The 27725-nt window shown below is 36.3% G+C and overlaps 1 protein-coding gene across 1 annotated transcript; it reads right to left on the bottom strand.

Annotated features, from left to right (window-relative positions):
* Positions 1 to 523: 523 nt before the first annotated feature.
* Positions 524 to 10857, bottom strand: CAHbeta (carbonic anhydrase beta). Its single transcript, XM_065237130.1, has 3 exons — positions 10404 to 10857; positions 1603 to 1875; positions 524 to 1543 (listed from the first exon to the last, which is right to left on the bottom strand). The coding sequence occupies exons 1-3, from the start codon at positions 10494 to 10496 to the stop codon at positions 1142 to 1144; spliced, it is 768 nt and encodes a 255-aa protein (XP_065093202.1). The 5' UTR covers positions 10497 to 10857; the 3' UTR covers positions 524 to 1141.
* Positions 10858 to 27725: the final 16868 nt, after the last annotated feature.

The raw sequence follows: 27725 nt of genomic DNA, 5'->3' as shown, positions 1-27725 counted from the left end.
GGTAGGCACTTTGCAATGCCTTTTCTTAAAGTCAAATAAATGCAAAACAAATCATCGGTGCTGCCTCAAACTGTGTGGTCTAGCTTTGATATGAAAAACTTCAATCATCGGCCCATCTACGTCACTAGACTTATCAATGGAACCTAATGGAACGAAAAAAATAAATTTGTTTTATTTTAGTATGTGAGCCTATAAGTGATTCGAAAAATTTCGTTCATCGGCTGTTATTTTTAGTTATTTTTAATGATTTATATTGAAAATTGCGAAACATCTCCATACGACTGGTAGCTGTTTAGCGATGCTATAGGTATCAAATAACGATTTATTCACATTTTGATCATGGGCCCATTTCAAATGTTACGCGAGGTTTCATCGTTTTAATATTGTAAAAACCTTTTTCTGATCCCCCAAAGCATCGACATAATCGTATTGAGTACCTCTTATCTACGGCGATGCTCTCAAAGAAATCTGGCTTAAGGGAATCTCTTGATATTGACTCTATTGAATACATGCTCAGCATGGTTGCAAAACAATTTATTACATAAAAAATATGTTGTAAAAGTACAAAAAAGTTGAATGATTCCATTGTTTTGTGTTAATCGTCGTTCGTCCTATGAATAAGTTTTTACTTAACAAAGATGAAAATACAATAACATGTAAAGCTCTAAATATATTCAAGGCACCGCACAAGCACTTCTAATTGCTCCAATCACATAGGATAGGGGACGGCTTTAGCAGGGGGAGGTGCTATTCCAAGCAGGGGGTAAATAATAACTTTTTGAACTCGATTTGGCTCATCTCCATTTGACCATTTGGCATACATGTGGACAACTTTACTTATGTAATAGATATTTTACCATTTGGGCTGTACATCATCGGAATAAGAAAGAACAGCCCATAATAGAAAGAAGGGAACATAATTATTTAATGGGTATTTTCCCTTCTTTTCAATATGAGCTGTTCTTTCATACTGTTATACCAAATGGCCCTTGTCTCCCCCCACTTCATAAGCCGTTCTCTATCCTATCTGGCATACAGGAATCTCTGTATTTTTCCAGATACAGAGTAATCAATAGCTATCTAAAATCACGAAAATACATAATTTGATGTGCACGTACACATTGGCACTAGCCCACTACCCTCAGGAGTAGTACCGCCGAACTTCATCCAACAATCGGTCGATGGTGCTCTCCTCCACCGGAATGAACCGTTTCGAGTTACGACTAAAGTAGTAAATGTCACCCGTGTAGATGTCGAACCACAGTGCGTGGATGTGCAGATCGTGCGATTCGAGCCGTTTCTTCAGAAACCCGTATGACGCCACATTCTCTATCTGCTGCAGCGTGTTCACCTGCGACAGCTTGTCCTCCAGTGCGAACTGATTTTCCGGGTCGATGTAGGCGACAAACTTGCGCAGCGGCGTTTCCGACGAGAATATCAACGGTTTATCCAGTCCGATCTGCTTCAGGTTCTGAAACTTTTCCAAACTGGTGTTGGCGTGCTCGCAAAGCCACGCCCTCAGCGGCGATATTCGACGGTTTTTCTGGAAGGAACAGAGAGGTTGTTACCTTGGGTAGATGTTTGATTGGAAAGAGAACTTACCCTGGATGCAAACTCCGGATCCCTCAGCTGATAGAGCAGGTTCATCGCTTTGCAATCGCTGTGACCACACACGATGATGTGCTTGATGTTGTTAACGACACATCCCAGCTCCAGGCCGGCCGGTTCACAGCTAAAGTACTCGTCCTGGAAGTGCTCTGCATGTGGCACCAGATTGCCGGCGTTTCGTATCACGAACATGTCTCCCACGTGGGTATCCGTGTACCGGGTCGGAATCATCCGGCTGTCCATGCAGGTGAAGAATACCGCTTTGGGCTGGTGGGAGGAAGGAACAGAATGAGAGTTGTTATTTTATATAGAACTTTAAATTGCTGTCTATAAGACGAGTCGGACGGGATCTTTCAAATGTTTTCGATGGTGTAATCAAGATATTTGGTTATTCTAATCCTTGCAGATCATCTCTTTGAAGATTGTTGATCTTCCAGGGAAAGTTTGGACAACTTCCAGAGGAAGTTTGAAAAGCTTCCAGGGGAAGTTTGGAAAGATTCCAGGGGAAGTTTGGAAAGCTTCCAGTGGAAGTTTGGAAAGCTTCCAGGGGAAGTTTGGATAGGTTCCAGGATAAGTTTGGATAGGTTCGAGGGGAAGTTTGGAAAGCTTCCAGTGGAAGTTTGAAAAGCTTCCATGGAAAGTTTGGAAAGCTTCCAGGGGAAGTTTGGATACGTTCCAGGGTAAGTTTGGATAGGTTCCAGGGTAAGTTTTGAAAGCTTCCAGGGGAAATTTGGAAAGCTTCCAGGGGAAGTTTGGAAAACTTTCAGGGGATGTTTGGAAAGCTTCCAATGGGAAGTTTTGAAAGATTCTATGGGAAGTTTGGAAAGCTTCCAGGGAAAGTTTGGAAAACTTGCAGGGGAAGTTTGGAAAGCTTCCACGGGAAGTTTAGATAGCTTCCAGGGGAAGTTTGGAAAGCTTCCAGTCAAGTTTGGATAACTTCCAAGGGAAGTTTGGAGATATTCCGGGGGAAGTTTGGAGAACTTCCGGGGGAAGTTTGGATTTATTACAACTTCCCCGGAAGTTTGGGGATGCTCCAGAGTTTGATTGCGGTTCCATTAACTTCAGGAAAACTGCAGGAACTTTTAAGAAGTTCTGAAACTTCCGGGTAAGTTAGGTAAGTTCACAGGGTAGGGTAGGTTCCGATAAATTAAGGTGATACTCTAAGGAAGCCTTAGCATGAAACTTTATAGGCACAAATGTCAGCTTCCACAAAACATACAAATTTGAAATTGCTACTCCTTGTTTGCTGTGCTACTACAAACAGGGAGTAGCATTTTCAAATTTGTATGTTTTGTGGAAGCTGACATTTGTGCCTTTGAAGTTTCACGCGAAGGTTTCCTTAGAGTATCACCTTAAAGACAGTTTCACTAAGTTTATTAAGAGGAAGAGAACCCGGAAATTTCAGGAAAGTCCAGAGAACCCCAGTAAAGGAAACATCGGAAAAAAATCAGAAAATTCACAAATCCAAAGAACTTCAGGGAAATGTATTAGTTCTCTGGACAGTTCCATTTGTTTCAGCAGAATAGAGAGACATCAGGACAGTTAAATTAATTTGGTGTAACTTTAAAGGAGTTCCGAGAAATTCAAGGGCAACACAGCAAAAAAAAATCTGAATTATAATGGTGATGTAAACATTCATTCACGTAAACTTCCATTTCATTCCACGCAAACGAGCAACTTGTAAGCAATGTTGTTCACAAATATGGGCTTCAGATGATTTATAATGTAAACATAGATGAGATGTGACGCTCCTGTTATGTGCATCATATTGAACAGATGTTTACACTACTTTTTCGAACTGTGCACCCACAATGGACACGTTGCGTTTGCGTGGTTTAGACAGTTATCTGTCAAACTTACGTCAACGAAACGCAAACAAATCCATTGAGGGTCAACCTGGTCTATACAAGGTGTGGAGATCTAGCACTGACGTATGCGTTGGTAGAGGAAAAATGTAAACTTTGCGGGAGACGATGGTGACGACGCCATAACACTCGAAAGGAAATTTTCGAAATAAGAAGTAAAACAAATCCTAGCTATTTTTGCATGATGATTTTGCTTGGTTGTATTCTTTTGTAAAGTCGCCGCGAAATATCAGCTGGCAATTTTTATTTTATGATAACTCCTTACTTGAAAACAGGTAAAAACTCACAAACAGACTGCTTTTTCATAGTATACAGTGTGATTATTCGATAATCAATAAATTATCTCAACATTTAGTGGCAGACCATTCATAAATTTTGGTAAATACATAAATTCATAATCCATATTAATTTTTCTATGCAAGCGTCGACCGAAACAAACGCTATTACGTCACTACAAGGGAGAAACGAATCGTGCGAAGCGGAATGAAAGCCGAGTAAAAAACGAAGTGCACCAATACATTCAGGCCTACAATTCCACACCTTGTATAGACCAGGTTGATTGAGGGTGGCCCTGCTGGGAATTTCCGAAAACTTCAGCAAAGTTCCGAGACGTTCGTAAAAATTTTGAAAATGCATGGAAGTTACATGAACTTAAAAAAAAAACTGTTAAGGTATTAGTACACGAGACAAATATTTGTCTTAATTTGGCAGATACATTTAATGTATCTGTCAAATTAAGACAAATATTTGTCTCGTGTACTGATACCTTTAAAACATTTTAAGGGAAAATCCGTGCAAAATTGAAGTTTCGAGAACTTAAAAAATTTAAAACAAATGAGAACATCATGTATCTTCAATGCTGATGCTGACATTGATTTCAAGATACTAAACAAGTTCCGAAATTTTCAAGGAACTACAGAGACCTTCAAAGAGATAAGAGATTTTCCGATAGTTTCATTATAATCAGGGAAGCTCCGATTTCAAAGCAGCCCTATTAACTTCAGGAAAATTGAAAGATCTTTCAAGGATTTCTGAGGGATTGTGGTATATTCCGAAGTGCATTTAGGGATGGAATATCTTCTTCCGGAATTGATGCCCAACTTCTCCTTAAAGTTTCTCTCGACTGTTCCGTAAGCTTCCAAATTTCTTCAGAATTTTTTTCCGCCTTAGGGAGTTTCTTCCAGCGTCTCCAGGAAGTTTCTTCCGTCTTCTACAGTAAGTTCCATAAAACTTCTACCGGACACGCAAACCATAAATGTATTACTTTGAATGTTAGTTGCATCTCCTATTTTTATGTAGTGTTCGGTCTACGCTTTCGACTATACCAGCATTCATTTTATTTATAATATTGTAGAACGACGCACACCGAGCAGGAGTGGAATGTTGCTCCTGATACTAAAATTTGGTATTCATCAGCCTGACATAAGAGGTAAAATACCAAAGAATATACCAAAAAATTGCATGCAAAATACCATCGAAATAACAAAACTTGTTATGTTGATACAAAAAAAAAAAAAACCTGTGTGGCATCGTTTTGGCATTTTGAAATGATATTAAGGGAACATTTTTTTGGTATTATTCATTGGTATTTTACAAGTCCCCGGCAAGGTGACAGATAACCTTAGTTTCACGTACCCACTTGCAAATAGTAGATGTCGCCACACAACATAAACAAAGGGATTGTCCTTCACCGCCGCAATGGAGTTTCTCTATGGAAATCCAACTTTTTGTTTCTCCATGTGTGGATGTCAAACAACAAGCAAGAATGCTATATGATAAGAGCAAATTTATTATTGGCGAAATGAAATATTCCAAACAAACTGAAACCGATTGATGGAGGTTCATTTTCTTATATAATCAAATGACAAGAAAAATACTTTGCTGTCTTCTATTTTATTTTCCTCTTGAATATAATCAGCCTACAGATTTCTTGTTTTATTCATAGTGGTGCGATAAAAGCTTGCCATATGAATAAACAAAAGTTTACTTTCCCGTGTTTCTCTATTATTGTGTTCTTGTGTTCTTGTGTATTCTTCTGACATGCAACCCTAATAAAAATGTTATGGTTAATTTGCTTAACGACGTGTTCGGGGTATCATCCAAACTATGTGTGGAATAGTTCAATCATTTGGGTTATCGTTCGTTTATGGTAATTTATTATTAGCGAAGACTTCGGAAATTAAATTGAAAATACTCAATAATCACCACAAATATTTCAACGTTGGAAGATATTACGAACGGCTTGAAAATAGAATCCTAATGAGCATGTATGCAGGATGCAGCAAACAATCATCGCAATATCTTGATAAATTAAATAACGGTCTCGCAAAAAAAAATTATAGTGAGCTTCTAAAATTAATGAATTAAAGTGATTATCTTTTGTTACATCCGTCCGTATCATTAACGTTATTCCTCACCAAACTCGAAGCCTCAGAAAGCAGATGAGTCCATAAATGTGTATGCTCTATTATTTAGTTACACAGTTATGGGCATAGTGACAATGACAATACAAATACCATGAAGAACGCTGAAAATGTAGTGATCTTATAAGTGAAGTGATTGTTAATCAGAATTTTCTAGAATATTAGCTGAAATTGAGCTCTGATGATTTTTGCACATAAGTAATGGTCGCAGATCCGTTGTAGCAAGATATTTAAAATTTAGACAAATTGAACAATATATCATATATTTAGCTTAAATTCACATACGTACATAGTACACCGTTGTACTATTGGGAGATTGCCGTAAAAGCTCAACGCAGATGTCGCCACTGCATAATGATGATAATGTTGACAGACTGCATATAAAATTAGTGAAAATTAGCATTAAATCATTATGTTCATCAAGCCTTCATAAAATCCTTCCAATATAACATTCGAATTGAAGAAGAAAACGTTTTTACGATAATACTGATGTGAATCTTTGACTTTTCCAGATGAACTTTTATAACATATATTCATTTCATTTCACGGCTCCATCAATGCTGCATCGTAAACAGATGTAAATTGCTCAATTACTCAAAACCATCTAGCGCCATTTTATAGTATGGTGCGTGTTGAGTAAAGCAAGTTCCGTTGCGATTTCCGTCGAAAATTGTTAGTATCAATATGTTTGCCTAAAAAAGGCCAAAATGAACATTTATTGAATATTGGCGTCCTATACAGTCAATTCTCCATTACAACCTTTCCTAAGTAAATTCACTTAATTTCCACTTTCATCTTAGTGGAAATCACACATATTCACCATTTTCCGATAAATGCAGCTGCGCTCTTCCTGTGGGTGCAAACTTGTTATGCATAATTTACCATGAAAACATCTCCGATCCATACCGAAATAATAACAGTTAGTTTTCAAACACGTTTTCTTACACGATTCAAGCAAAACCCAACATACAATTTGAGTTGATCAACAGCTGAATAAGCTATTTTTAAGCTGAAGAAGCTTATTTTTGCCTGAATAAGCTCTTATTCAACATTCAATGTTTGTTGGGAAGTCTCCACGGGAAATTATTAGTTTTTCTTTATGGACCGATTTGCCCCAAAATCATCTGTTTTACTTAGAGAATTTGGAAACTATCCTCCTTCTAGTAGTTCTCACTTCGAAATGTAGGTAGCGAAAGCTTGGAACAGTTTCACCGCAAGACGCCAATCGTTGAATACTCGTTGTACTATCATTGTAAAAATGTTGTACTATTTTATGTCGGTACCTCAAATTGTACATTTTGCAGTACTAGCTGCGTATAATTAGTACACTCTTACTCGCGGCAAAACCATGCTTTCTTTTTTCATCATCGGCGATAATAGCGATAGAGTTGAAAACACCGAAAGTATCCTTGTTCAATTCTCATTTGTTCCCATTAATTCGATGACAATCATCTATTTTCTTTTACAAATCATATGTTTAAGCTTTTGGTTTTGTACTGCTCATATACGGTACACACACACAAAATATTCATAAACTGATACTGTATTGTGCGTACTACTGAGAATCAAAGCGAAATTTTTAACTGGCATCTTTGGAGTTCCTATGTCGCTAACATCGCGTGTGCGGTTTGGTGAGCGCGCGACAATAAGATGAATTTTAAACTTTAATTTTGTTTACTGTACATCATTTCCGCTTTCAGTGGCACCGGTGGTGTAGTGGTAAGCGTGATTATCTCTCACCCCAGCAGGTCTGGGTTCAATCCCAGTCAGCGCCGCCGGGATGTTCTGAGGCATAACATCTCTGATCACGCCTTCCTTCGGAAGGGAAGTAAAGCCGTTGGTCCCCGGTTCATGAGTTGATGGGTCGATAGGTAGGGTCCAGGTGTGGGAGCTGCCTTCCTGGCGTCGGTAGCATTGGTGCTCAGCACGAAAAACAAGATCGACGGAAAACAAATCAAGGAAAAAAAATCATTTCCGCATTCGCCCTTTTAAGATAACACTTCTGAAATTTGTGAGTTTGACAGAACCACCTGCACCAAATTGTCGGGGTACACTGGCAATGCTGGCAATATACCGGAGCTGTCAAGTTGCCCTCCGAGTTGGGTTTTTACCTCTTATGTCGGGCTCATCCATCAGTGCTCAATATTACCTGTTAAATTTCTACCTTGTTCGACTCTTGTTCCTCTTTGATCCTTTTTTGGACCCTATCTGAGGTAATCCTGCTTAGCCATCGAAATTGATTTAGAGAAAAAGTATAAATTTCTATTTTAATATTCTTCTTCGACCCTTGTTTGGACCCTAATGCTTGGATATCGATTTGGAAAATTCTTCTTCGATCCTTTAGATTCTTATAGTAACACTAGTTTACAAAAAAACATAGAAAGTGTGAACTTTAGTGGTTGACGAACGTTTCTAATGCAAAATCCTACGCTGAATTCAATGCCGTGGTCAGAAAAAATTAAAGTAGAGCCATTTTTGAGATATACAAAAATTTTGATTTTTTGAATTTTGGACAAAAGTACGATTACTAAAATGTCAATGTCTTTGGAACTAAAGCACCAATTTTAAATCTTTTTTTTATGAAAACGAAGCTAAATAAATTTGCTATCGTTCACTAGAATATTATGTCTTAATTAAAAATTTAATTTTGAAGTCATTTAAAAATTTACAGCATTTTTTTTATTTTTCCTGTGAATTTTCCATAAAAATCTTGTTTTAATCAAGTTAATAGAACAAAGCACTACCATGCTGTACATAAATTGTTTATATGGAAGTTATTAAAAAAATCATTTTACCTTGCGCCTGACATCCACCTAGCCAAGCACGTTTTGCACGAACTACATAATACTTTTGGAATCCACGGTTCGTCAAAGTCTCCAGGATCAATTTTAAAATAAAGCCTGTATGCAGTTTGCAACGAAGCAGTGAAATTGACCGATTTTGTAAATATATAGTTGCCACATGCGTAACAAAACTTTTGAGGATCATTTTTACACTTGAATTCACGTTTTGTCGTATACATCGTTAAGCAATGTTAAAGAAAGAAAGCTGTCAAATTGAGTTGGTTGCGTAGGTTCTCGCCGAGCGGTCTCACAAACACTAGCGTAAATTATATTGTTGAAAATATCCCATTTAATTTTGCGTGACAGCTGGTAGTGTAAGTGAAATGCACCGTATGCGTACACGTCCGCAGAAAGGCTTACTGGAAGTGGTGCATGAACCTAGGAGCGGGACAACGGCCAATCTTGGAACATTCAATTTCCATGATTTTACAAAAATGCTCATAACTTCGACAATTTCCAACCGATTTCATCCATTAAAGGCTCATTTTCTCCGGTTTTGAATGGACTTTAAGAATAAATTATGGAATGATTTTTTGAATCTTTTCATTCCATTAAAAATGTTGATTAAAACAAGATTTTTATGGAAAATTCGCAGGAAAAATAAAAAAAAAATGCTGTAAATTTTTAAATGACTTCAAAATTAAATTTTTAATTAAGACAAAATATTCGATAGCAAATTTATTTAGCTTCATTTTCATAAAAAAAGATTTAAAATTGGTGCACTAGTTCCAAAGATATTGACATTTTAGTAATCGTTCTTTTGTCCAAAATACAAAAAATCAAAAATTTTGTATATCTCAAAAATGGCTCTACTTTATTTTTTTCTGACCACGGCATTGAATTCAGCGTAGGATTTTGCATTGGAAATGATCATCACCTTACCGAGTTCAAAAATGCTGTAAACTAGTGTAATCTGTACCTTAACCGGTTTGTGACAAGTTTGCCTCTAGGGGAACCTTCCATGATAATTTTTAAATCCACACACCTGGAAAAATATTACCGACTTCGGTAATTTTTACCACACTTTCAACAGTTGAACTGTTCGGTAAAAATCAGACATTTAATTCATTACTTTTAAGGACTCGATTATTTAAATTTTGTCGTAAATTTGTCGAACCTCTTAACGGACTCCGTTTGTGAAGAGCTTTGAGTGGGTTGGTTTATTTCCTTTAAATTCCGTTATAATTGCTTTTCTTTTGACAGATACGCGTATTTCGTCTACTACTTGCAGACTTCATCAGTGCCAAGTACAGTGGTGTTGAGTACTTGGCACTGATGAAGTCTGCAAGTGGCTGACAGTGTTTTGGAAATAAAATTTAGTTAAACAGCCTTTGAAATGAGGGTCTAAGTTTTACCGAATGTAATGCTGTTGAACGTTCGGTAAAAAATTACCGAAGTCGGTAATAATTTCTAAGTACAGGTTCAGAACGCTATTTTAATTACATTGTACACAACATTGATGTCATCAGTAACCCTAGCATGCCTTCCCGTACACCATGTAGCAAGTGCGCAGGTCTTCCTCGCCACGAGCCCATCTCTCTATCTCTTTCTCAGTGACGACACTGAGTAGCTTTCCAAACATTACTATATACACCTTCGCCGTGCTACACCTTGAAACAGTACGCTGACCTTACTAGAAATGGTAGCCACCGTTGCACACTGACCTGTGGATTGTCTCGAACTTGCTTAAATTCCTTCACCATCTGCTCCCTGGTGGTATACCGGTATCGCATCACTCCACGCAGAATTCGCTCCATGACTCAGTTTTCCGTATGGACTAATAGCACTAATTTACTGGACGCAAAATAGAGAACTAGCAACAAACAGCACGATTATCACTTTGCCTCGGTTAGCGACATCATTGTACGATTGGATTGGTAACAAATTATCACTTCTTCGGTGCAAATCTGGTTAAGTAACATAGATTTCGGTAAAATTGTTTGTCAATAAAACATCCTTATGGCTATAAGCGATTCAATAAATACACTCTATGTACGTTCCGACTAGACCAGCTCAGGCAGAGTGTAAACATTGCTGACTGACTGACTAACTGACTGACTTGTTGTTCGTGTTCGTATTCGTATTCGTACGAAGTTCCACCAACACAGCACAGCGCACGTGCTCCGTGGATGGAGAAATTATTTATACTGTCTACAACACAACGACGGCGGTTAGGTTGGAACGACGACCAATGCGTTCAAAATTACGTCATGAATACTCTCTTTCACGATCGACTTCTCCGGCACCGAGAACCCGGCAAGTCGAGAAAAACAAGTCACTCTATGCGACGTCGCCGGTTTCAAAAACGCTCCACGCTGAGCTCAAGCCTCTATCCAAGGTCATCTAATTACTAAAAATGTGTCCTTTAACGTACACCGAGCCGACAAAGTGGGTCACAGAATTATTTCAGGTAGTACGTGCAAGGTTCACCAGTGAAATAGTAACCTGGGTCGGGGTCACGCCTGGTTCGTATCAACGTTCGAAAATGACTAAAGCAACCACACGTCCGAATAACCGATCAGTCGGTGAACGTTCTTATCGGTCGGTGGGGCGCCGGGTTCATAACACATGTATGTTATCACAAGTTTTGCCAACATCTCTGAACGGTAGCAAACTAGATGCATAAAGGTACACTAAACATGTACATGTGTATAGGTCGGACTACGGCTACAAATGATGCGCACAACAGAGTGTCACTAATCGTTTAAGCTTCGTCCAAGTGAATGGGAATTTGAACGGAGAGAAATCAATTCCAAGTTCGATTTTTCATCAGTTCCACAATGCTGAATAGATAAGCTACTCACAATAATATGATGGATCCGTTTGATGGCTGACTCTGTATAAAGCGTTCGCGGGTCTTAAAATTAACGTGGTTTGCAGATTTCCATCACTTCCTGTAATGGTATTTTTTTTATAATACTGTCCATTTCTTAAAGCTTTCAGAACAACCCATTTCGCAGAGCAGTGAAAGATATTTCAAACAAAAGTGCACCTCCCACTGAGTTTTGTTTTACCTTAGTTGACAAATTAAAAAAAATCTCACATTACAGGTATACCTCGTTATAACGTAACTGTCACTAGTTAAAATTCAGCGATGGAAATCAAAAGTGGCAGTTACGTTATATCGAGGTATACCTGTATAAGGCATTTGAATTCAAACTAGTTAATTCCGTACTCTTGATCGCTATTTCATGGCTTATACCAGTTTATACCTTTCTTGATGAAATCATCCTCAAATTATGCAAAGAGCAACAAAATCACACTCCGCAAACAACTCAGTATGGTGGGATCACTTCTCTTTCAGTTTTTTAAAGCAGGACCAAGTGAGAAAGTTAACATACGTCCCGCTTTGAGAAAGTTGGGTGTGTGATTTAATAAACCCATTATTTTATAAATAAGTTCAATTTTACTAACCTCAATTAGGGTAATTTCTGGAATCTAAAACATTCTGGAATTCAAGATGTAAGATCTTTTATTAGGATTTTGGATTTCATTCCAAGATTATGGATCCGTATTCAAGATGGCGGCTGTTCGGTGGAATACGCATCTCAAACAATGGAATAAGGATTGGGTATCTAAAAATTGGGCTTGACAAGTAAAATCTGAAAGTCGATGTCCACCACCAAACTGCGAATCTGAACCCATGCAAAATGGGTATCTACGGAATTGGTGCCACGAGTAGGAGCTGTTAATCAATATTGGAATCCAATATACTGGTGAACCTTCAAAGTGGCGACCTCCAAACAGCGAATACCCATTTCAACCCATGTCCAAACACAAATACAAAATGTCAGTGAACATCGATTTTCAGCTTCTTGCGTATTTGCAGTCCGGAGGACTACATTTTGAAAACGGGAATCACGAAAATATTTGTTTTTCCATAGTTTATCGTGTTGAACGCTGACGATAGTGATAAAGCCCGATTCAAAGTAAATTTGGACGCATTCAAGTGATTATAGCTCAAGAATTAAACAACATACACGGTTGATCAAAACGTCAAACAAAAGGGTATTTATTCAGCTTTCAAACGATATGTATAACAAGTTATTACCACAGACAAACAGACATAACACTCACAATCACATTCATCGCAAATAATCTTTTAGTTGGGAATGTGCTAGCATTTGTCATGGTGGCGCCACTGAAGCATTGAACAAGCCACCCCATTTCGAACTTATCAGTGCTGCCAGTTCTTTTTCACGTCTAGTTAGTAAATGTCAGCTCTTGAAAATGATAATTGGTCAAGACATCCCACTGGAGACACATACCACATCTGACGAATACAGAAAAAAAAGTTGCTGAATATTACATCAAAACTGCTGCACATTAGTCATTCCGTTCCTAATATTACGTTGTACGATGTACACAGAATTCGAGAACAAATTATGTTGATGACTGTAATATTCTATCAATTTTTACCAGTTAATGATGTTCAATACTTCACCATGAATAGCATTGATTGATACATATTATTTTTTTCTTCTGTGTACACATTGAAGTGATGAGCGGTGGTAGAAAAGGCACTAATAAGTGATGTATTACCTTGTTTAAAAACTTGTTTCCAGCAATAGAAAAGCACACTAAGCAAAAAAACAAATCCCTAAAAAAAAGTCTTTGCTTCTGAGAATTTTTCCTACGGATCCAATGCAGAATTCAATCAATTCTATAGATCTTCGGAAAATTTTGTAGAACCGACAGCACTGACTTCCATCTGTTTTGTTTTTATTCAACGTTGACGCTTTGACAGAACGAAGGAAAAGCAACTAGTGAAAAAAATGCATGCACGAGGGATGCTCCGGTTGCAAAACATTGCTTGGGAATGTGGATGATAGATGGTGCTAGCATAGAGGTAACTCTAAGACCAGAAGGTCCCGAAGAAACGTGCTCAACTTTTTGGCTCAGCTCTGGTACTATCTTCGGTCCCAAGCTAATCGATTCACCCCTCGAATCATAGGAAAATCCACTAACCCCTCATTTTATCTGTCAAACTTTCATAGTGAATCAAAACAAACATAGTGTAGTACTGGAATTTATACTAGAATGGGGTACGTTAGTCGATTTGCATGGGACCAATAGGCTAGTCAAGTAGTGAGCCAATTTAAAATCGTTAGTTTCGTATTGATTGTTGGTGCTAGTGAAGCGCCCATACTCCGTTGCGCATCCATATTTCACTCCCGTGTTGAAGTTTCCAACGTAGAGCAACAACTCGCGTGGTCTTTCTTTCTCCGTAAAATGAAAGACAGTGCAATTCCATTTCTACTGTATGGAAAAAGCTCTTTGATGAATCAGTTATCCTGAGGTTGGAACTGTGCTCGTCCGCACCTAGCAAACCTCGGATAACTCATCAGAACAACTGCCCCGATTCTTTATTCTTCGAAACCTTTTATACATGAATTTGTTACTTAAACTCTACACAATAGTTTTTCTCCAGTATGTACATATAAAGCGAGACAGATAGTTTTTCTCTTGGAAAGTCGGTGTCTGTTTTTTTAACAAGAATTAATGCTCCTCGCGGTAGGAACGGCTATGTAGGGTGCTTACTCACCAATGTTTACTTTGACCTTTCTCGAAGCACCTAGTTAAGCCAGCGCGCATCGCTGACGACGCGGTAGCAACTGTTTATAAACAACTGACCCTGGAAATGTGCAACATTGTCACTGCTGCTGTTAAGTTGTGTATTTTCTACTACCGTATGGGGGTCTATTACTGGTTAATTTCTTACTCAGATTGATAATGGATTTTGAGGCCTTTGCATCCCCTCTTACTTAACCAGCTTGAGAATAATATCGAAGAGATTCTTCTCAAGGATATGCGCTGGTATCTATTCTATATTGGCTATTTTTTTTTACTGGATCTTCTTACTATGGTTCTTACTCCTACTGTGCCTTTCTTAAGACCCTAGTTTGTACTATTGATAAACATATTCAGTCGTTCATACTTTAATTAAATTTTGTCATTTGGTTAAATTTTGTCATTCATCTACGTTAACAAGTTTATCACGCGTTTTGCTGATATGAAAATTTGCCTAACTGACTTACGTTAATTATGCGTTTAGTTGAGTTATACCATTCTTGTTGCAATTGATATTTAATGTTAACATTCTATAGAATTATTACGAATACTTCACTATAAGGATTGATGTTAGAATTTGGGGTTGTTGTATCCCCCCTTACTTACTGAGCTTGAGAATCATTTTGCAAAAATTATTATCAATAAGCTTGAGTTGGTAATCTTCGATTTGAAAATTTCGTGCTTTCTTGTTGCCATATTTCTCCTAACCTTAGGGTGATCCTCAATTGTACCTTTCGTAAAAGCTCCTTCGTTTCTGCTCATTCATCCATGCGATTGATAGCTGTTCCTGACTCGTCATTTGGTTGATATCAAATATCAGGTGTGGGTGTATCTGCCATTACCCGCCATCTATGATTCGTTGTTTGCCGCAATCAGGTTACTCTTCATCGTCTTTCATATCTATGTCTTGTACTGATCGCATCTCGTCATTATGTATGTTTCTGTTGGAAACTTTTTAGTGCTATTTAGAACTTCAACTTTCTCTATGGTTTAGTATGATTCCACATCTTTTTTTTGATTTTCGTTATAAGATGTAAACTTGTTTTGGATTTTATCCACGACTGTTTTCTATCTGAGTTTATATATGCAGCTAGTCAATTTATTGTTTGTGCCATACCATGCGTTAGTTGTGTACTTGCTTGTGCTTCATTGACATTTTTGAGTTTGATGTTTAATGATGTCATATCAAACGTTACGTTGTATGTTCTGTAGTTTTATGATGATGTTTGCGAAACCGTTGCTGAAGTAGCTTGTCTTTTAAGATGCTGTGTGATGAGCTTATGCCGAAGATTGCTCATCTATACAGTATAATGTGTTGATCAATTTTGTTATCCTCGATAAACCACTCGATTCCATCCTCCTGTTCCTTATACTTTTCCGATGATCCTACCCAACACCGTCAATCTTCAATCTTCCGCATGATTTGTCTTTCGATTGTCATCTAGCCATTGTGAATGTTACTCTTCCTTCGCTGTTGACGGTCTCTTAGATTCGCCACCTGGTACATCCAAGGATATCCAAAATCGATTTTCCCTTTCTCACTGTATCACCAATAATTTTCTTTTCGATAATTTTTTTTTTTTCAATTTCACTCTAAAACATTCATTAAACTATAACTTTGGTATATTCAAATTATTTTCTACTCATCTTTTGAATCAATTATAATTATTATTATTTTTTAACTTGGCTTACATATTTTGATATCATTGACATGATATGATTAATAATATTCTGCGTTAGTTGCTTGCCGCTCTTATTTTTTTCAAATTTATATTTTCATCTACACAATAAATAATCAGTATACTATCTATTTGCAGCAAACAAATTCACAATTAATTACTTTATCTGAGCATTCTTATCTGATTGTCGATATTACACTTCTTGTTTTACTCTTAACTTTGTTCCTTTGTGTCAAACTTCTTATTCTGATATCTTTCATCATGTTTTGCTAGTATTTTTATTTTATTACTCTACTTTTTCTCTGACTTCGTTTATCTCTTTTTGTTTGTAGTTGTAACTCACCAATTAATCAAAGCATCTGAATGGCTACGTCATGAAATTGCAGCAAGTACTCTCTTTCTCCTAATGAGGTTTAAAACGGCACGTATCTGTAATTCGATTCATTTATGCTCGGTTCCAGGTTCCTCTGGCCATACGTTTATGTTTTTATTTAGTCAATTCAATTAATGTCTTGTAAGTGGCCAAATTGCTGCAAGTGCTCGTCTTCGCTAATTGAGTGGAAACGGTGGATATCTGTAAGTAAACTTAAATTTCAGTTAGACTCATTCATAAATTCTCGTGCATTCTGGATTCCGAATGCCATTGTCCAATTGTTCATCTCCAGATCTGTAACGGTCTGTAAAAAATAAAACGGCATTTAATAAATTGTCAACCATAGCATCATTTACGACTCTGGGATCATTTACAGTATATTAATTCTGTGTTTTGACGGTATTTCCCGTTCAAAATTGTTTTGTATTCAATCTCGCTGTGAGATTCTAGTGCACAGTTAGTCCAAAGCGCTTTGTAGGTACAATCTTCTTGTCCACTTTGATCTTGTTTGTCATCGTATTTTTTTTTTTAATCATTATCATTAGTATTATTTTTCAACTTGTTAGTTTTTTTTTATGTTTTTATTTTATAAATCTGCTTGTAACTGTTTTTCAGTAATTTAACCCATATTTTGTGCTGTAATGTCAATCCTTAGCTCTTCGATCCATTCAAAATCGTACTGCAAAATATTTTACTCTTTTTTGATGAATACATTTGTTTTATTAGCTGAATCATTCAATTACTGCATGCATTACATACAGGTCGAAATTTTTTGTATCTCTTTAAAATGTTTTCATCACTAATTATATTAGAAAATACTGTTTGCAATTATTAACTATATATATTTTTTACCTTTGTTTTCATTTTCTTGAAACTTTATCTGAAGCTTCACTTTTATGTTCCCATCTCCATATTTGAACATTTTGTTCAATCTCTTATTAATCCCAATTGAAATTTAATATATACTTTTTCTTTACAATCTTCAATGGTCTCTTATCATTTTGGTATTTCCATATACACAGCAAAAAAAGTTGTTGAATATTACATCGAAACTGCTGCAACCAGGTCAATCCATCGGTTGTGTAATATCACATTGTACGATGTACATCGATTTTGCGAACAAAATTACATCCATTGCTATTACATCATTATTTCATACATCAGCTTGAATTACGTTGATCGATATTACATTTTTTTTTTGCTGTGTATTCATTTCCAAATAACAATGCTTAATTTTATATCTACATACCCCGGGGTCATTATCATTTAGTCAATAATATCCATTCGATTTTTATTCTTATTATTTATTTATATTACTATTCAATTTAATCATCACCATATACATCATTCGTTCCGGGAACGTCTTCCCTTGTCTAACGCACGCTCTCACAAACATTCCATGTATTTCTCTTATACATTAGCTACAGTTTATCACTTCTTTTTTTCACTTCGCTAATATTTTTATTATTTGCTCGCAATATTCTTTCCATTTTCATAGTCATATCCTAGAGGAACATCCAAATTTTAATTGTGTGTGTCTCTCTATTCTTATTTATAATATAAATGTTATGTACATAATAATCGATAAATAAATACTTATTTTGATTATAGAAATCTTTATCTGTACTGACGAATTTGTTCCGCGTACTTTTCATTGTTCATTGATTAATCGTTGTATCGCTTTATACGATTGACGTGGATTTTTTCTAATTTCTTCCCATTCTGTATTACCACGGTTTGTTCACTAGGAATTTCCATTACTGTGTATGGGCCACGCCACATACTCTGTAGTTTTTGTCCTACCCCCATAGGGTTTGATTGCACTAAAACTAAATCTCCCCACATTGGTTGCCATTGATTTGAATTTTTGTCATATTGAACCTTCCGCTTTTCTTTTGATATTTTCAAGTTTTCTCTTGCGTTATAATGAATGTTGCTCAAAATACTCTTCATTTCACCAACGTAATCATGATAGTCCATTGTGGAATTACCTTTTTTATAAATGGATGTGGGAATTTTTGCCTTTCGTCCATATAATAACTCAAATGGGGTGTAATTTGTTGAAGAGTTAATCGTTGTATTGTATTCAAAGTTGAAGTATGGTATCAATTGGTCCCATGTTCTTTGATTCCCTCCAATAAATTGTCGTAAATAGGTTTTCAACTCTCTGTTTGAACGTTCCACTAAATTAGCCTGTGGATGGTATGCACTTGTGTTGATTTTTTTAATTTTCAAAATTTTACATATGTTTTTCATAAGGTTACTCATGAAGTTCGCACCTTGATCTGTCACTATTTCTTTTGGACACCCGAATTTGCAGATCACATTTTCGACAAAAGTTCTTGCTACTGTTTGTGCTTCCTGATTTTCCATACATGCGACAATTAAATATCTGGTTAAGTCATCTTGAACGACTAATCCGTATTTATTACCCCATTCCGATTCGGGTAAAACAACGATATCCATAAATAATTTTTCAAACGGCTCTGTAGCTGTTGTAGTAATTTTCATTGGTATTTTGTTGGACTTGCAAATTTTGTTTTTCTGACACGAATCGCATTTTCTTACATAATCTTCAATGTCTCGTCTCATATTTTTCCATGTAAAAAGAGATCCAACTCTTTTTCGCATACGTTTTGCTCCTACATGTCCACCTAGGGGTGCGTCATGAAATTCTCGTAAAATTGTTTCGATTTCTTCACCCTCTATTTGAATACGTTCAGAGTCTGCATTGTACAAAGAAATTTTCTTATCAAATTTCAATGATATGAATTGTATCATTTGTAATACTTCAAACTGTTTTATTTTGCGAAATGATAATATATGGACATGTTTTGCTTGCTTTAGATAGTCAGGGCCTTCCATAAAGCTCCTATTGAGTTTCTTTAGGAAACTTTTACCATTGAGCAAAGAGTTATTTTTCCCCTCGATAATCAATCCTGTAATCTTTTCGTTTGGTATATTTATAATTCCATTTTTATCATAATCCTTCAACCCATGTGGTAAATTACACAGAGTTGAAATTTCCTTGTAGGCTGATCTACTATTTAATATAACTAATGTAGCATCTGCTGAGTCATTAGTTAATTGCCCTGAAATCATAAGTTCATCTGTGTTTACTAATGATTGTTCTACGCTTGCTTTGAAATCATTGTATAAATTGTGGTTATGATCTTTCTTTGTGGTGTTTTCATTGTCACTTATATCCATGTTAACTAATTCATTAAAAACTGAGTTCCTTTGAGTTTGGTCAGTTCTCAAATATTGGTCAGTGGAATCGTTTGATCGCTTGTTGTTTATTTCTGTTTGGGTTGTCTGCCTCTGCATTCTTTGCTGCTGTCGCGTAACGACTGCAACTACCTGCTCTTGTTCTACCGACGTATGTTGTTGATTCTTAATGTCTACGCTACCTTTTTTAACCTTACAACGTTGTAACCTTGATTGCCCCTGACAATAACTTGTTGGTTGAATCTGGTTGACGTTTTTGTTTTCCTTCGTGCATGGTAGCCTTGACAAAAAGTCTGCAACAATGTTCTCTTTCCCTTGTTTGTAGCGTATATCACATTTAAGACCTTGCAACTTAAGTCGCAGTCTTGTTAATGTGGGTGACGTTTCCTTTAACCGCCAAATTGAAATTAGAGGCCTGTGATCTGTGTAAACAATGAATTTTTGATCAAATATAAAATGTCTAAAATAGTCAACCGCCCAAACGATCGCTAATAATTCTTTCTCGATTGTGTGGTATCTACTTTCTGCACCTATTAATGCCCTGCTCGCAAAGGCGATCGGTCTATCGACAGTTTTCTCATTAGATAACACCGCTCCTATCGCGTAATTGCTAGCATCTGTGGTGATGACAAATGTATCCTCATAATTAGGCCTTACTAACAAAGGTTCAGATATAAGGCATGTTTTAAGCATTTCGAAAGCTTCCTCACATTCACGTGTCCATACAAATTTTACATTCTTCTTCAATAAATCGTTCAAAGGTTTCCTGTACTTTGCAATGTTTGGAATGAATTTTCCATAAAAATTAATTGTACCTAAAAATGATCGAACATCTTTCACTGTAGATGGACTTTTCATCAATTGTATACTTTCTACATTTTCTTTGGTTGGTTTGATACCATATTGATTTATTATATGACCAAGATATTTGATTTCTGTTTTCAAAATTTTGCATTTTACAGGTTCCAATTTTAAATTATGTCTGCGTAATCCTTGTAACACTTTATATAAGTTTTCATTATGTTCTTCGATTGTTCTTCCTGAAATGATGACATCATCCAGATAAACAACGGCTCGAACATCTCCGATTTCGTATAGTACCGTATTCATTAATTTTTGAAAAGTTGATGGGCTATTCCTTAATCCCATAGGCATTCTTGTAAATTCAAAGTGTCCTTTTGGGGTTGAGAAGGCTGTTTTAGCGGCATCTTTTGGATCGATTGGGATTTGATAAAATCCTGATTTTAAATCCAATGTTGAAAAATATACACTATCTCCAAGATTATCCATGATTTCATTGATGAGTGGAATTGGATATACAAAAGGCTTAGTTATCAAATTTAAAGCCCTAAAGTCCACTACAATTCGATATTTCTTATTTCCAGCTGCATCCAAGTCCCTTTTTGGTATACACAAGACTGGTGCATTCCACGGGCTTTTACTTGGTCTGATGATACCTTGCCTATACATTTCTTCGATTTCTTCATTAATTTGCTTTTTTGTTGCTTCTGGGAATCTGTATTGCCGTTTATTAATGGGTACGTTCGTTGAAGTTTCTATTTCGTGCACTGCCGCATCTGTGTGGGTCAGTTTATCACCCTCAAGAAAAAACACATCACTAAAATTACTTAAAATTGATTCAATTGATTCTAAAGCGCTTCGTGATAAATGATCAAGTTCGATCTGTTCGAAGATTTTATTATATCGTTCGTGTCCTTGAAGCATTTTAATATTTTTGTATTTGACGATATCGTAGTCTATGTCAGCATTTAAATCCAACATTTCTCTGTCGTCATATTCACTTCCTTCTTCATTATATTCTTCATGATAAAAATCATTTTCCGACGGGTCATCTGTTTCCATTCCATTGAATGTATGGACTTGTGTAAAATCTTTACACTCGTCTTCCTTATAGTTTTTCTTGCAAGTGTCAAGCTCGAAAATAGCATATTCAAAATTTCTTCCAATTTGTGCTACATGTTTTTGAAGGAACTCTCCTCCGAGTATACATGGTACTAATAAATGTGTCATTAAATGAAATTTTGCTGGGAAAACTATGTTTCCTATGATTAAACCTATATTAACTGATCCCATTGTTTTTGTATTTCCTCCAATTCCTGCTATTGTTATAGTATCATTTGTATTTACTTGGTCTATTCTTAGCGATTTGACTGCTTCATATCTGAGCAGATTTACTGATGAACCTGTATCGAGTAAACATCTCAGCCTATATGCGGGGTTATTAGATGTAGGTATCTCGACAAAAAATAAGTTATCTCTAGAATAGATTTTTTTAAGTGCTATTTTATTTGATATTATATTATAAAGGGGTGATTCGCTGTTATTATATTGCTTATTTTTATTTTGTTTCCCCATTATTGCATGAAAATTAAATTCTATTTCATGACTATTTTTACTTGAGAGCTCCTTATTTCTCTCAATTATATTTTCATCCGCTGTGATTCCTACCATGTCCTTTTTAAAAACGTATGGTTCAATTTCCACATATCGTTTAATGTCTTTCACACTACTTTCTCTATGTATATAATCAATATATTTTTTATTGATAGGATGAGAGAAGCTTTTGAAGATTGCAAATCTGAAGCTCCCACCTATACTTTCGATATGATCTCTTGCGAATGCTGTGCCTATCGTGGCTGGTACAGCTAAATTATGAACTAAGTTAAATTTTATTGGTATGTTACTTCTGCCTATTTTTAAATTGACCCAAATGTCTCCAAATGATTCTTCTTCTTCTCCGTCTATCTCTGTATATGCCACACTAAGTGGGTTTATCAGTTTTGCTCCCACTTTCAATGCTATACTTTTGTGCATAAAATTTTCGGTTTTACTTGTGTTAAAATAGTATCTGCAAAAGAACTCCGGGTTTTCTGCTGTTGACATATACCAGTAGAAATCTCCGTTATTTCCACCGAACATTGGATATTTATGCTTTGTTGTAATGATTGGGTCAAATTTTATCCCAGCGTGAAAACATTGGGAATCTGTAACATGCGTCTTTCCATGATTCCGGAATTTTAGTTTTTGTCTTGTGTTGAAATTATCTCTGATACTGAAATTCTCTCTGCGGTTTTCGTCATTGTATCTATTGCTGTATTCACCTTGGTAATTTATGTTGTAGTTGCCGTTATCATTCCTGTTGTAATTGTCTGACCTATTCGGTGAATTATTGTTATTCATATTTCTGCTAAAATTATTATTTTCTTGGTATTCGTAACTCGTGCCCCTGTAACCATTTTGATTTCCATTGAACGGCCTTTGATTAGACCTAACGAAATTATTCGGAAAATCTCTATGAGGTCTGAATTTTCTATCAAACGAATTGCTTTGTTGATGTTTTCGTTCATACCGGTTAAAATATTTGGGTTGATTAACATGATTATCCCAATCATTTCGGTTCCTTTGTGATTTTGATTTTTCAGCGATGTGAATACACTGAAGTCTCTTTTCGATATCCTCAATTTGTTTTTCGTAGATACACTCTTCCTGTAAACATTTGACTAGTTCATTGAAGGTGTTATTTTTCTGTGATTTTGCCATATTTTTCAAGCTCCTATTTTTCAAACCTCCCAAAAAATGTATCCTCAAATGCCGTAGTGCATATGACTCTCTGCCTTTGGCATTATTTTCTTCATATTCATCCACGTGTTCTTTTAATGTTAATGCCCTATCTTTGTAATCTTGAAAGGATTCGTTTGGTCCTTGCTCCAAAGTTTCGATTTTCTGAAAAATTTCTTCCAGTTTAACATTTGTCCCAAATTCTCTTTCGAGATTGGTTCTCACTTCGGGCCATGTTTCCGCATAAATGCGTTTGAAATACCCTGATGCCGGATCTTTCAATTTCATCAAAATTACCTGAATTAAAGGTTCATGCGATTCTTCTACTGGCAATTTCTTAGCGAAGAAATCGCACTGGTATAAAAACAATCGTAATTCTGAGGCCGCGCCTCTGAACTCTGGAATACATTGAATAGCTCTTTCAGTTGGGAACTCTGCCATATTTGTTTGTTTTTCGAAGCAAACGAGTAAAAATGCGACTATTTCTCAGTCCCTTATTAAATTATGGTTATAGCTATTATTTTGCCTTTTCGCGAATTTAATTGGATAAAAAACGCTTTCAGCGTAAATTCAAGACAAATATTTTTTTTCATGTTTTGTGCTTTGTTAATCAAATTTGCCTGTTGGTCTTTTAAATTTGTTTAAACTAATTTAACGTTCCCTTAAAGCATCTTGCAAGAAATGTTGCTTACAAAGACGAAATGTATACTATTTATAATATTGTACGCGTAAAATATTTATAATACGGTAATGTATAAGAACTTTACACAATTTTTTTATTTTTTTTTTTAACTGTGTACTCACCCTATCAGGAGCAGGATCAGGGTTATTCCTTGTTGAGTCTGCGATGAAGTTCCCAGATGAAGCGCCCAGATGAAGTCCCCATATCTTTATAGTTGACCAGATGTGCACCAATGTGCTGTACTCTTTATTAATCACTAGTTCACTTTTTCCTTTTTTTGTAATTTAATCAAAGTCACTTTTTGGTTTTTTAACACTTACTGATTTTAGTCAGTCGAAATTTTGGCGTTCCAACACTTGAAAATAGCGGTTTAGTTTCCGCTGTCACCAGATGAAGCGCCCATACTCCGTTGCGCATCCATATTTCACTCCCGTGTTGAAGTTTCCAACGTAGAGCAACAACTCGCGTGGTCTTTCTTTCTCCGTAAAATGAAAGACAGTGCAATTCCATTTCTACTGTATGGAAAAAGCTCTTTGATGAATCAGTTATCCTGAGGTTGGAACTGTGCTCGTCCGCACCTAGCAAACCTCGGATAACTCATCAGAACAACTGCCCCGATTCTTTATTCTTCGAAACCTTTTATACATGAATTTGTTACTTAAACTCTACACAATAGTTTTTCTCCAGTATGTACATATAAAGCGAGACAGATAGTTTTTCTCTTGGAAAGTCGGTGTCTGTTTTTTTAACAAGAATTAATGCTCCTCGCGGTAGGAACGGCTATGTAGGGTGCTTACTCACCAATGTTTACTTTGACCTTTCTCGAAGCACCTAGTTAAGCCAGCGCGCATCGCTGACGACGCGGTAGCAACTGTTTATAAACAACTGACCCTGGAAATGTGCAACATTGTCACTGCTGCTGTTAAGTTGTGTATTTTCTACTACCGTATGGGGGTCTATTACTGGTTAATTTCTTACTCAGATTGATAATGGATTTTGAGGCCTTTGCACTAGTGCGCATGCAAAATACGCTTGACGATATTTTTTGAAGGATTTTCTTCTAAGAGTTATGTCTGTTTATCTGTGTTATTACATTTCACCGTTTCGAACGAACTGTCGCACTTTTCCTTTATTCGGTGCTATCATGATCTGCACAGTCGCTGGTGACACTATACCGGTGAACTTATTCCACTTTAAACGCATTTGTTGTGCATTTGTCACATCTTTACCGCATCCTCGAAGTTTTCGCTTGACAATTGCCCAATATTTTTCGATCGGTCTGAACTCAGGGCAATTCGGAGGATTGATCTCTTTGGCGACGAAATTAACATTGTTTGCAGCATACCATTCTAGTACCTCCTTAGAGTAGTGGCAGCTGGCTAGATCCGGCCAAACCATAACGTTGGTCTTGTGTTGCCGAATGAAGAGTTAAATCCGCTTTTTCAGACACTCTTTAATGTTCCTTGCCAAATCATTAGTTTCCGAGCAAACTTATCAGCAAAAACAAATTTATACCTGGAAGGGACATCCCCACGTCCGGGGATTTGTTTATAATCCATTTTGACATGTGTTTCATCATTCATTAAAATACAGCCATCAAATTTCGTCAAAACTCGTTCGTATAGTAATCGTTCTCGCTTTTTGGCCACTAAATTTTGTTTCAGGGAGCGATTCGAATGTTTACTGGCACAAAAAGACTTATATCCTTCTCTTGAAAGGATGTTACGCACGGTGGGAAAGTTGGAATCGTATTTCTTTGCCAAATCACGTATGGAGACACCTGAGTTGCTTTTCACGTACCTCAACACCTTTCTCCTCAGCTCTTTTTCCCTAGTGCCACTTTTATGATAGATGCGCTGTGCTCTATTCACACTCAGAGTATCCTTGTAACGTTTGATTACAAGACTCACCGTTGACTTTGGGAATTTTAACACTTTTGCTATTTTTGAGGTAGACCACGAAGGGTTCTCTAGATGTTTGTGCACAATTAATTTTCTTTTCTTATGTTCCATGATCCGTAATTTCGGGATGCGTCGATCAATCGAGAAAAACTTTTCACCAATGTTTTTCCAATGAAACATCAACAAATGCCTGCCAAACGTTTTTTTTTGTTCCAACCACCAGGGACGCGGTGGTGTATTAAACCGTGCGTCCAGATTTACTTTGAATCGAGCTTTAGTGAGCTAATTTCAAGTGGTACCTAACTGCTAAAAACGGAAAAGCTACACCGTTTGGATAGCGAAAGCTATCAGAAGCTGGAAAGTAAATTGTATGTAAGATAAGGATAAGAACTTCATTTTAACCAGACTTGCAATTGCTCATTGCAGCTAAAATGCTATTTTTCGTTATTATGAAACAATGGGATACTATAATGATAATTTTTATTTGTACGATGCAAGACGAGTTGGTAAAGTTTGTATATGACATAGGGTAGAGCGCTACTTCGTCGTAATTGTCCATTTCCGTTCTATCGAGCAGAAAACTTCAGTATAATCAATGATTTGACCGTGCACAAATCAGTACCCAACAAACAATTTGAGTTGATTAACAGCTAAATAAGCCATTTTGTTGCTGAAGAAGCTTATTTTTGTCTGAATAAGCTCCCGAATAGAAATTTACATTAGCCCAACGTTTGATTTTGATGTCTACATCAGCATCGAAATCAAATGTATGCCTGATGTCAAACATTAGGAAACATTATGATTTAGTTGTATTTAAGCAACGTAACATGGTGTATACATCAGAAATTTTGGAACAAAATTTTGCCATTCTAATGTCGGTCTGACGTCAAAAATTTCAATCTATTGACATTAGAACCAAACGTTTTAAGGATGTTTTCAGATGTACAAAACGTTAGAACTAAACGTTGTTCGGATGTTTTTAAATGTAAACGTTTTCTGATGTTTTCTAATGTAGATGTTTCCTGATGTTAGAAACAAACGTTTTTGGATGTTTTCAGATGTAAAAAACGTTAGAACTAAACGTTTTTCGGATGTTTTTATATGTAAACGTTTTCTGATGTTTTCTAATGTAGAGGTTTCCTGATGTTAGAATCAAACGTTTTTCGGTTGTTTTCGGATGTAAAAAACGTTAGAACTAAACGTTGTTCGGATGTTTTTATATGTAAATGTATTCTGATGTTTTCTAACGTAGATGCCTCCCGATGCTGGAACCAAACTTTTTTTGGATGTTTTCGGATGTACACAACGTTAGAACTAAACGTTGTTCGGATGTTTTCAATTGTACTTCGTGTTTGATGTTCTCTGATGTTTTCAGATGTACAAAACGTTTAAAGTAAACGTTGTTTGAATGTTTTCAAATGTAGATGTTTACTAATGTTTTTAGATATACAAAACACTAGAATCTTACTTTTCAAATGCTTTCAATTATATTTACAACACATTAGAACTAGAAACATGATCGTGTAAACACTACACACGATTGTTGTTAGATTACATCATAAAAATGCGTGCATAACAGTCAATGCTGAAGCTCCCGTTTCCCACCAGTCAGTTAACTGACCTTAGCTAACCTAATATCATTGCGGCAACTCTCTATGCGGCAGGGGAACTATGCCATTAGCGCGCTAAGAGTTGTTAGACCACTGACATAGGCGCCAATTTGTAGGTGACGAGGCACTTGGTGACATTACAGCGAGCTTGACGATTTTTGCAGCATTTTTTTTTAGCAAACTACCAGTTAAGGTGTGTAGTGTTTACAAGATCTTGTTTCTAGCTCTAATGCTTTGTACAATTGAAAGTATTGAAAAAGTTAATTCTCATGTTTTGCACAACCGAAACCATCAGAAAACATAAAATTGTACAAAAAAAGTCATCCATTCTGGTAGACTATCTCTTAAATGCATAAAGAATAG

The sequence above is a fragment of the Ochlerotatus camptorhynchus genome, unplaced genomic scaffold, assembly GCF_037179485.1.
Source record: "Ochlerotatus camptorhynchus isolate MF236.1 unplaced genomic scaffold, CSIRO-AGI_Acam_v1.1 ptg000592l, whole genome shotgun sequence".
NCBI classification, from domain to species: Eukaryota; Metazoa; Arthropoda; class Insecta; order Diptera; family Culicidae; genus Ochlerotatus; species Ochlerotatus camptorhynchus.
The sequence above is the reverse complement of the archived record's forward strand: the minus strand, read 5'-3'. Positions and strand labels throughout refer to the sequence as shown.

Excerpts from the sequence above, each read along its gene's own strand:
- CAHbeta (XM_065237130.1), bottom strand. The coding sequence starts at position 10,496 with ATGGAGCGAATTCTGCGTGGAGTGATGCGATACCGGTATACCACCAGG. Across the intron at positions 1,876-10,403 it reads AAGTTCGAGACAATCCACAG|CCCAAAGCGGTATTCTTCAC; the intron begins GTCAGTGTGCAA and ends TCCTCCCACCAG. Across the intron at positions 1,544-1,602 it reads ATCCGGAGTTTGCATCCAGG|AAAAACCGTCGAATATCGCC; the intron begins GTAAGTTCTCTT and ends TGTTCCTTCCAG.